Consider the following 11,688-nt stretch of genomic DNA (forward strand, 5'->3'; position numbering starts at 1 on the left):
TGTGGCATGTAATTTACTGGGGCTTGTTGTATCGCTTTCCCAAAGGTTTTTTGTGTACCGGATGTCAATATGGTGGTGCTCTAGATATGAGAATCTGTAATTTTCGTCTTGGTCTAGACTAGATGGTGGTGCTGGCATGAGGTACTCGAGAAACGTTAAATAGATAGTGGTTACCTGTTACCCAGAGAGTCCGACAGAGTTGAAGCTTTGGAATGCCTTCACTTAGAACGGCATCAGACACCAGTGAATGCTAGGAACTCATGCGAGAAATGTGAAGGAGTAGAAACACCTAATGGTTGGTGATTACTTCGTCTCACTATTGATCTGCTTTCCAGGACGTTGATCCCCACTAACACGACTCAGGATGAATTTGGGGCTGTTGTTTCCATCCTGTTTGTACCAGAAGAGATAATTAGTTGTTCCACTGTCTATACTGACAGCCAAGTGTCACTGTGCCTCCTGCAGCAGCAGTCTCTTCTCCTTTTGCTTGCAGCACGTTGTCTTTTTGTGCTCTGCATTCTGTAAAACACCAACAAACAGTATCAGTGTGCTGTTAAAGAATCACGTCAATGTTGATATCAAAGAAACAGAGTTGTGTTCATACCGAGGCACATAGCAGCCAGCAGCACTGAGATGAACAGAGGCGTCATATCTGCAGTGTAGAGTAACTGTGAGCTACAGCAAGTATAAAGAAGCTGTGATCTCTCTGTTTAGTCTTCATCAACACTAAGTTGGTGGATTAGAAGGAGGAGCCTGATCACAGTGACAGGACTCATTCACAGCCCTGTGTTATTCCCCCTGCTGACAGCTTCACACTCAGCACGTCTTTCTGCTGCTCTGCTTTCCTTGGCAGCAGGAAGTCTACAAAGTGAAAAGTCAATGATCCTTAAACACATCAGTGTGTGAAGGGCGAGTGTGGCTTGTAGTGTTCAGCACTTTGAGAGTCTCAAAGACAAATTTTTTTAATAGAAACACAGTTAAAACTCTGCTGAAGCTGAAAGTCAAGATCAGATAGGAAGTGAATATTAGACTCAGGATCAACTCCAAATGTAGAGCTGTACGTGTCCAAGCCTGAAACAACCTGAAGAGCCGGTTGGGAGCTGAAAGAGCCGGCTCTCTAAAAAGAGCCGGAAATCCCATCACCACGGTAGAGAAGTAATAATAATAATACATTTTATTTGTGGGTGCCTTTCAAAAACCCAAGGTCACCTTACAAAAGAACAAAATTAATAAAAGGAGCAATAGTCATAAAATACATAAAATAAGTTAAAATTGCAAAACAGAACTTGACAACAGAAAATCAGCACTAAAGTGAATAAACCAGTTTGAACAGATGTGTTTTGAGCTGTGACTTAAACACAGGAAGAGAGTTTTTATTTCTTATGGCTTGAGGAAGAGAGCAACTGAAGGCTCTGTTCCCCATGTTCCGAGGGACCACTGTACTATATTTCACTGGCAAATATTGGAAGGACCCACAGAATTTGGTCCTGATGAAAAGTGGAGGAGTGCATCGATCAGACACTGAAATGAGAAATGTAGAAAGAAGAGAGAAAATAATAGGCCTTAACGCTTTCCATCAAGGTGATCAAACAAGTAAAGACTGTAATTCTGACTGGAGAGAAGTTTAACAGTGTGTGGCTCCCTCTAGTGGATGTTGTGGAGTATTCTGTTGTCTTTGCTCCAAAGGTTTTTGTACAGAGTTTTGCTGTTTCCTGTCACTGTGGGCTTCAGAGCACAGTAGTACACAGCAGAGTCAGACAGCTGAAGCTTCTGGATCTTCAGAGGAACTGACTTTTCTTTCTTGTCGACTTCGGCATCAAATCTGTCCTTTGGGAACTCCTGAGCGTTATCTGCTGTTCCAGTAGTTCCACGCTGTAAAACATACTTTGGAAAGTCATTTAGTTCTTGTTTGTACCAGAACAAATATGAATATGAAGCAGATGTTTCAAATGTACATCCAAGTGTAACTGTGTCTCCTTCAGCAGCAATGACATCTCCTTGTTCCTGGATCACTTTGTCTTCTCCTTTACACTCGGAGGAAGAACAGAACATGCAGAGGAAGAGATGGATCAATAAACATGATTGATTAAAGGAGAACAATCAGCAGCTTTAAAGAGTAGAATTACATGTAGAATATCAGGTGTTTTTACAAGCTAACAAACGGCAGCAGAAACGATCTTCTGACCATTCTAACAAATTTCTTCTCTTGTCTAACACTCACCTCTGATATGAGAGAAAAGTAAAATGAGGTAAAGCAGCATGTCTTTAGTTGTTGGGTTAGTCAGACAGCAGAATGAAGAAACTAAGCAGCCTCTCTGCTGCAGTCCTTCTCCTCAACGTCAGGCTGGCTGTGCTTCTGCAGACAGAAATCATCTCATTGGTTGAGTTCAGCATCAGTGGGTGGAGTCAGAAACATTTTCAGGCCAGTCAGTGCGATTATTCCTGCCTCAGAGGAGTGTTTGCTGAAGGTTCAGTTTCAGTTCTTCACAGCACAGTTCGACCAAAGCAGGTCAAACCAGGATGGAGCTCGACTGAAGGTGGAATTTAAATCTGTGTGAAGATGTGCAGCACTCTTTGGAATAACTTTATTTTGAAAGAACAATAAGGTAATATGAAAAGGCATCATCCTAAGCATCAACATCAGCGAGGATCTGAGCTGGTCACACCATGTTCATGTGATCACAAAAGCAGTCAGACAGCAGCTCTTCTCTCTGCGGCGCCTGAGAAGATTCAGCATGAACCCCAGAATACTTACAAACTTCTACAGAAGCACCATTGAAAGTATTCTGACTGTTTGTACCACCACCTGGTACGGCAGCTGTAACACTCCTGTCCCCAAAGGTCTGCAGAGGGTGGTGAGATCAGCACAGTGCATCACCAGCAATGCAGGTTCTGTACAAACGGCGCTGCATGAGGAAGACGCAGCGGATCCTCTCTGATCCCAGCCACAGACTTTTCACACTCCTGCCGTCTGACAGGCGGTTCAGGAGCATCCAGACCCGCACTAGCAGACACAGTTTCTACCCACAAGCCATCAGGCTTTTGAACTGCTGACATTCTGGACACAACATTACACATTTAAATGCTCATTGCAACGATTTTGGTGCAAACTCTAAATACCAAAAATTGTCTTAAATTCTCTAAATATTTAATATTTTAGTATTTTGTTATTCTTCTTCTAATCATTATTATTGTTATTGTTATTTTCTGCTTTAATATAACGGCACACTTCTATATGTTCATGTAAAGCTGACGAGCATGAGTCAAAGAATTTCCTTATAGGTAAATGTGGCTACACTGTTTATCTGCATATGACAATAAAACTCTAAACGTCAAACATCACATTTTGACGTTCCTGCAGTTGGTTTGTGGTTGATGTGGATTTGCTGCTCATGTGAATCCTCCCACAGTGTTTCATTAGCAGCTGTAACCACAGTGACTCTGATAAAACAGGAATTAGCAGAATCCATCTGATATGAAGCTGTGCTTTGAATACCACTTCCCTCCTCTTTGAAGAGTAGTCAGATATCTGTGTTCAGGTTTTTGTACAGCCTCTTCTACACTTTGTATCACTGTGTTTCTAGAGCACAGTAGTAGAGAGCTGTGTCTGCCAGGGTTAGGGCTGCTATGGTCAGATTAGTTGATGTAGAAGATGTTTCTGATTCATAACGTTTATCAGGAATATATTCATAACGACTGTAGTCTTTGGCTCCTTTCCAGAGTATAAACTGAGGAGCCTGAAGGTCAGAATGATGTCTGTACCAGTGAAGCTCTGGATGTGTATAACTTGTCTCATAGCTACATGTGAGTTTGACAGATTCTCCTTCTGTTTTACTGACTTCAGGTTGTTGAGGAGTGAGTGAGTCTCCAGCTGTTAGTCCTGGAAAAAGAAAGAAGAAAAGTAGTGAAATGCAGTCTGTATATCTGCTTAATGCAGCAGCTTCAACTACACTTTAATCCCTGTTCTTAAACTCACCTATAATGTGAGATAGAAGCAAAAAGAGGTGCAGCAACATGTCTTTGGAGTTATGAGCTGTGAGTGGTCTGATGTTCACAGCTGGAGTCAGACAGTTTTCTGCAATCAGGAGGAGGAGCTGCTTTTGTTGTCATGTGATGTGTCCTGTTGAATCCTGACGACAGCTTGTGTGTCTTCAGGAGGTCCTGCACAGTTTGTGCTTCGTGCTGCTCTTTAAAGTTTTCCTGCTTCAACTTTGTTCACACAGAGCATCTGGTTCTTCTCTCTGTGGTGTCTGAGCCAAAGAACATCCACTAAACACTCACGTCTGGGCTCCACTTTGAAAATAAAACGTTACATTTATGTAAATCTGTAAAAAATAAACATTTACAGCTTGTGTAATAATAAGTGTAACACTGAGAAAACTGTTGGAGTCAGATTTGAAAGACCTGAAAACTAACACAGTGACACAGATGAAGGAGGTTTTACTCCTTTTATTTGATACAGCAGCTGAAAAAGAAGCTGCTGCAGTTTCTGCTCTTTCGTCTTTGATATTTTTGTATGAGTATGATGGATTTGTTCAGTTGTGTATTAAAAATTAAATGAAAGTCAGCACTGAAAGCTAAACAGTGAAAATAATTTCCTTTGTTTTTATTCCACAGCCTGCATGGAGCTTCAGTCATTCATGGATCTGTTTTCTCTTCTCACTGCAGCCTTGCTGCTCACAATCATTTATTCATTTACTGCAACAAACCGAGACGTTAAAGAGGAACTAAAGGCAACACTCGTGTACTGCCGGAACCTCACCGCGTGACACACGCGGAAGTAAACAAAGCAAAGGCGCCATTATCGTCCTACGTGTGTGTGCCTGAGCACAGAGACTGTTGTGTTGTTGTGTGTGAGCTGAGTGTGTGAGCTGCGGCAGCAACGATGCCTTCAGTTCAGTATCTGAGAGAGTTTATCAACGAGCGACTAACTGCTGCTGCTGAACAAATATTCTTGGAGTTTGAAAAAACGATCGTCCAGTACGAGGAAGAGATCGACCGTCAGCGCAGACTGCTGGATATCACCTGGAAACCCCAAATCAAGCTGCACAGGACAGGTGAGTGTCCCTCTGAGGGAGGATCCTGATCACAGCTCTGCGGGACGTTTCTGATTGTGAGGACTTTTTGGAGACTTAAGTAAGTGTAACATAGTTAAATAGAGTTGAAGTTAAATCCCGCTAAATGGGACATTGGCGCCACCTACTGTCGAAAATGTCACCCTGCAATATTCACAAAGGGCAAGGGATTCTGGGCAATCCTCAGAATAATGGAGGATTCCTGCGAGGTAAGGAATGCGCAAATGTCGTGGGGAGGAAAAATCATATCGCAGGCTGTTAAAGTAATGCAGTCTGACCCGATTATTTTTGTTGTTTATACATCATTCGTTGCGCGTCATTTCTCCAGTCTTTATGTTGAACTGAGTGCACGTTTATGTGAGATTTCTTTATTGGGAGGAGAGGAAACAAAATGGGAGCATAGTTAGCTAACTCTGTTGTTGCTTTCCCATTTAGATTTTGTGCTGATTGCCCACGACATTAAAAAGAGAGCATTCTAACCATTGCCTTTTTGTTGTGGATGCAGACCAGAGAAGACACTACACAGAGGTCACATAAGCAAAATGTACTTATGTACCACTTGGTGATATCCTCATGTGCGACGCGATCGCGAAAACAGCAAAAAATTAACGCCACGCCGATGTTGTTCACAGGACAGCAAGAGTAAACGAAAGGGAGACTCTTGTCGTCGTTATCGTTTTATTTCTCCGGTTTCAGCGTTTTTGCTCCACAACTAAAGCGAGCAGTTTGCTTTGTGCACTAACATGGACTCGAGTCAACCAGCGCCACCTCTGGCCACGTGCCACAGCCTACAGCCAGATCAGCCTGTGACACACATCTGCAGCACGTTTGAATTCGTGTCATGCACATTTGTACCTTTCAAATGTGTCTGTTTGTGCGTCTGCAAAGAAACCTTTGAAGAATGAAATGATATCATATATTTATTATTGGCCTACATTTGTACAAAATTCCAAATTATATACACAAATTCATAGAAATCACCACCCCTGTTCATCATGATTTTGATATTCTCTTTTTCCATAACAATGAAATACACCTTGGACAAATATGACACATCAATATTTCATTAGTGTTGTCACATCACATCCTGTAAGCATCGTTTGTCTGTGTCTTTCCTCTGGAAATGAATATTTCCAGCCAATATAGGCAATCCATCAACATGGCTGGAGAGTTGGTGGTTATATACAGTCTGTATAAGTTTGGTCAGTCTAATGAACATTTGTAAGGAGACGGCAGTTACTGTGAATTTACAGGACTTTCTCTGTTCATGGGCTAACTTGTGGAGTAGGGTCTGTATTCTCTCTGTATTCATTTGTGGCCTTTTTCCTTGTAGCTGATTTTTAATGAGAGTTGATTTATCTGTTAGCTGTGAGGATTCAGCCAACATTTCTGCATTTCTCTCGTATTTTCAACAGCTGATGTCAGTCATCATCAGCACTGACAAGAGGTGTAAACTTTCTGTGTTTTTCTGACTGACATTCCTACTTTTAAGCCTTGTTTTAACAGTATGCACTGCTCGAAAAATTAAAGGAATGCTTTTTAACCAGAGTATAGCATCAGGTCAGTCAAACTACTGGCATATTGATCTGGTCAGTTAAGTAGCAGAGTGGGTTAGGGACGGGAATCCAAGGACCTGGACTGCTGGGCACTGGCTGTCCTCAAGAACTGGTTCCTGGTAATCCAATTCAAGTAATTCAATTGTTAGTTTGTCTGGTTATTGATCCCACTGTTCTTGCACTACAATCAGCTGATTTTAGTTTGCGTGTGAGAGGAGTGAAATAGCGGCGCACTCTGCAACATGGATATGGACATTACATTTATTTTTATTGCACAAACGGATGAGAACATGATGGTAAAGTAGAAACTGCATCCAGGACAAAACGGCTGCTAACACAACTATGACTCTGCAAGCACCTGTGCAGTCAGCATGCTAATGCTAAGCTAGCCTAGAGCCCAGAGTGACGCTGCAGTTGAGAGCTGACCCCATTAACATTAAAGTTTTGTAATGACTAGTACAATGAGTTACTTTCTTCTAGGAGTAAATACTGCAGTACTGTACTAATTCAAATTAATTTTAAGTGCTCCATGTAATATGTGTAGCAACGTTTGTTTTGTTTTGGGGTTTTTGTCATTTACCACCCCAGCACTGATCACAACAAAGGAGAAATACCTCTTACATGCACAAATTAATTTGTATGAAGCAATGTCTTTGATGTGCTGCTTAATGATAGCGGTGACTCTCAAAGCAGAGGCAATAAGGATCGAAGACAGAATTGATACAAAATTGGAACATTAAGCGTTATCAATAATCAGTTGGAATCACTAAATTCTTCTCAATTTCCATTCATATCTGGGATGTTATGTTTCATTCCATCTGGTACTACGTGGTTACAACTCTGTCCAGGAGCTCAGTGATGGGCAGATCAAGATCTAGGGGGGGATCCCCCAGGACGCATCTGTCATTTCATGCCCTACAACAGGGGTGTCCAACTCCAGTCCTCGAGGGCTACTATCCTGCAGCTTTTAGATGCATCCCTACCCCAGCACAGCTTAATCAAATGGTTGGAATACCTCTTCAGCATGCCATCAAGTTTGGCAAAGGCCTGGTAACAAGTCTTTCATTAGATTCAGTTGTGTTGGAACAAGGCTGCATCTAAAAGCTGCAGGACAGTAGCTCTCAAGGACTGGAGTTGGACACCCCTGCCCTACAAGCAAATAGGGCCAATTGAACTACTGAGTACCATTTTGAGTTGTTGCAGTAAAATTTTTAGGGAGTCCTTGAATTCAGCCACATGGCATCCTTTCATTCCCAACTAGGGCTGCACGATTTTGCATAAAATGAGAATCACGATTTTTGTTGTTTCCGCAAAATGTTGTACTGCTTGAAATTCCGTCTCCACCGTTGCTCGACGCTGCGTGTACAGAGCAGGTAGTGCAACAATAGAAAAATAGTTGCGGGACGGCACTGTGTAGCGTTTGTCTAGAGTGTTGATCATTTTCCTAAATCCCTCGTTTTGCACAGTGTTGATGGGAGCCATATCTTTGGTCAGGTGATAAGTGATAGCCTCCGTAATTTCTTTGTGCCTGCCGGGTATAGGGAAGCGCTGTATAAGGTTCCCGTTATTGATGTTTGGGTGGTTGACCGGGACGGATTTTCTCCTGTCACTTTCTCGTCATCCCTGACGTGCTCTCCGTTGTTTTTTTCCCTGCTGATTTTAGCATCACACGGCACAGCTTCTGTATCACGTGGTATAAGGCTCCGCCCTTGTCATTTGTTGAGCAGGAAGAGTGAGCGCTTGTTTTCATGCAGATTACGTCCCGGATCAAAATGCGGTACAATCGTCGTCGGGTTTTGTTTGTTTTTTTTTTGTTTTGTTTTTTTAAATCGTTGTCATTTGGAAATGAGATCGCACATACTGTAAGTATGAATCGAGATCGCGATTTTCTAACGATTAATCGTGCAGCCCTATTCCGAACACATACCCAGTCCATGGCACTATAGATATCAAGCTTAATTTAATTTTCCATTTTGATCTGATACATGTTCAAAGTCTTCCTTTATTTTTTGTGCAGTATATTTGCTCAGTATGATTTTTTTTTTCTATTTTCACATCACCTTTCTTTTAATTGTCTCCTTTTTCCCCTCCAGACGTCCCACAGCAGCATTTCTGTAAGGAGGAGGAAGTTATCGCTGACCAGCAGCTCTGGAACCAGGAGAGGAGCTCCAATCTGGACCAAGAGGAACCAGAAACTCCACAGATTAAAGAGGAACAGGAGCAACTCTGTAGCAGTCAGGAAGGAGAGCAGCTGGTACTGAAGGAGGAGATTCATACCTTTATGGTGACTGCTGCTGAGGAAAGAGACCACAGTGAACCAGAACCAACAAGAGACCAACTCAACTGTGTCAGCTCTGCTGTAGCAGTGAGACAATATCAGGGAGGAAGGAAGAAAGATTCACAATCACGAAGAAATAAAAAAAAGGGTCACAATAATGTAGAACACCAACCTACGCCAGACAGTGAGTGCAAGTCTGACAAAAGTAAAAAGTCTTTAAAATGTGATGTTTGTGGAAAAGCCTACAAATATAATTATGAAATGGAAAGGCATTATAGAATCCATACAGGGGAGAAGCCGTTTTCCTGTAAAACATGTGGGAAAATGTTTGTACGTAGTGGTTCTGTAGTGAAGCACATGAGAATCCACACAGGTGAGAAACCATATTCTTGCAAAGTGTGTGGGAAAAGTTTTAGACAGACAAATGGTTTAACTGTCCACATGATCACGCACACAGGTGAGAAGCGACATCACTGTGAAATATGTGGGAAAATGTTTGCACGTAGTAATGGCTTATTGAGGCACAAAAAAGTTCACACAAGTGAGAAACCTTATTATTGTAAAACATGTGGGAAAACATTTCCACTTAGAAACTTGTTTTTGATACACACAAAACGTCACACAGGTGAGAAACCATATCATTGTAAAACATGCGGGAAAATGTTCAAGCGTAACAGTCATTTAAAAGAGCACATAAGAATACACACAGGTGAGAAACCATATCATTGTAAAACTTGTGGGAATTCATTTAGATATCGTGCTCACTTGTTGCGTCACATGAAAATACACGTATAGAGGTGTACTCTTTTAACAAAATTAACAGTTTAGTAAGCTGTGTTGAGTGCAAAGTTAAACATAAGTCAGCATGGGAACTAATGGTAAACAGCATGGTAGTAAGGAGGTCATGGTAGAGTTTCATTTTAAAAGCAGGTGGAAGTGGCACATTTTTACAAATTATTCTATTTACAAAATGTTTTAAGGACATTATCAATTCTGTACCCAAGCAACAGTGATGGGGATAACACCATTGCTTTTTTCAGTAATTAGTAATCTAACTAATTACTATTTCTATTATTATAATGCTGTTGCTGTTACTGTTACTATGAAGAAAATGCGGTGCAGGCACGTTACAGTTTCTCAACACACAGTTGGTTGAAGCTGTGTTCATCTTGCCAGGAGCTAGTGGGGCGAAACAGTCCCACAAGTCCCACTGGTTGGCTGAGGAAGAATAAAGTAGTCATGGTAAACCAATTACATGACCAATTTAAGATAACGTGGTGGCACAAATAATTTGTGTGGCATCTTATTTGATGCAGAGTGTTCTGTAAATAGTTTAAAATGGTTATCAAAAAGTCTTTGCTGCATTTTTTTGGTAAATAGTTGCATATAACTTTTTTATTTGCAAAACTCCTGCATAGGTTTTTAAAATGTACGTCTATTTGCATTTCATGTTATGAAAATGATTTGTTAAATGTTTGTTGTTGTTACAGTTAAAAAAAAAAAAAGATTTCATGGGGGTGGGGGGTTGTTTGTTTTGGTTATTTACATTTTTTTTTTAAATCAATTGTATTATTGAAAACATAACTGTAAATTCTGATGTGAATTTTGTGCTGAAAAGAATGATACCAAACAAGGCATGATAAATAGTTCTTGAAAGGTGAAATGTAGAGGTCGAATCAACCCTGGACCTCAGAGGGTTAAACTTTTTTTTCTAAAGTAACACCATAGTTAATTTTCTTTGTATTTAGTTACTTTTATAATATTGTAACTTAGTTAATAACTTACTTTTTTGAAGAAGTAACTATAGCTAATTACTTTTTCAAAGTAACTTGCCCAACAGTACTGAGGAATACATTGTCTATGTAGAAGTCTTTAAACTGTTTCCTAAATGAATGAAGTGCAAATGTTTGGTTTCTGCTCTTATATCTCTTTTGCACTGCTGTCATTGCAGCTACTACATCACAGAACAGAACACACACCGAGAAGACCTGCTTCATCAATGAAATTAATTTCTTTTTGATTTTATTTCATTTCAGGTTGTTTGTTTGTGCTCTGGTTCTGGACAGTAACCTTTGATGTTTAAAGGTGTCTTATAAAAAATTCAAACGTGCATCCATCGTGTTAAAAATAAACAGCAACATGGAAAGGCCAGTGAGTGATAAAATAAATGGAAATACAATATTTATTTTAGATTTGTGTTTCCGCAGAGTACAGCTTTACCCTGTGTTCTAGTTTGTTGCGTGTAATCCTGTGAGATCAGTCAAACCTCCAGCTGTCAGACTACACTGTGATAAATTTGAGATTTTTTAAAAATGTGCTAACCACTGCACCATCATGCTGCTTTTCCAATTCTTTTCATAAGAATAACTTGAAAGCTCATTTAGATATAATTTTTTAATGTTGATGTTTATATCATTCATTTGTCTCATTTTCTTTTTGTCATTTAATTCATTGACACTAGTTTTCTGTTACTTTTAGCTTTTTTGTAGAGTTTTAGACTCAAGACGTGGCGGGACGCTCATATATAGAGGTAGTTAGCATTTTCATTGATGATTTCTGTTCCTCTGCAAGTGTTAAATTAAACATTTCACCTGTTAAAATCTCCTGTACTTACTGTGTTTGAGAAAAAAGTTTCTTGTCAGTCTATCCTCAGTGAAGAGACAATAACTCACATCGTCACAGGAGCTTGCAAAGAAAAGCGTCTGGACTTCTTTAAGTTGCTTGAAGACGTTTCACCTCTCATCCGAGAAGCTTCTTCAGTTCTAAGGTCAAATGGTGG

At 40.5% G+C, this 11,688-nt stretch overlaps 1 protein-coding gene across 3 annotated transcripts; it reads left to right on the plus strand.

Annotated features, from left to right (window-relative positions):
• The first annotated feature begins 4,765 nt into the window (after nucleotides 1-4,765).
• On the plus strand, nucleotides 4,766-11,509 carry LOC102312301 (zinc finger protein 501). 3 transcript variants are annotated; one of them, XM_005950228.3, is made up of 3 exons: nucleotides 4,767-5,057; nucleotides 8,725-9,093; nucleotides 10,861-11,509. In XM_005950228.3, exons 1-3 carry the CDS (start codon nucleotides 4,886-4,888, stop codon nucleotides 10,983-10,985), a joined length of 666 nt encoding a protein of 221 aa, XP_005950290.1. In that variant the 5' UTR covers nucleotides 4,767-4,885; the 3' UTR covers nucleotides 10,986-11,509. The 3 variants fall into 3 exon arrangements, with proteins under 3 accessions (XP_005950288.1, XP_005950290.1, XP_005950289.1); XM_005950226.3 differs by lacking the exon at nucleotides 10,861-11,509 and having other exon boundaries at nucleotides 4,766-5,057; nucleotides 8,725-10,223; XM_005950227.3 differs by lacking the exons at nucleotides 4,767-5,057; nucleotides 10,861-11,509 and adding an exon at nucleotides 5,064-5,284 and having other exon boundaries at nucleotides 8,725-10,227.
• Nucleotides 11,510-11,688: the final 179 nt, after the last annotated feature.

The sequence above is a fragment of the Haplochromis burtoni genome, unplaced genomic scaffold, assembly GCF_018398535.1.
Source record: "Haplochromis burtoni strain Fernald_Lab_line unplaced genomic scaffold, NCSU_Asbu1 Contig_366, whole genome shotgun sequence".
In the NCBI taxonomy this organism is placed as follows: domain Eukaryota; kingdom Metazoa; phylum Chordata; class Actinopteri; order Cichliformes; family Cichlidae; genus Haplochromis; species Haplochromis burtoni.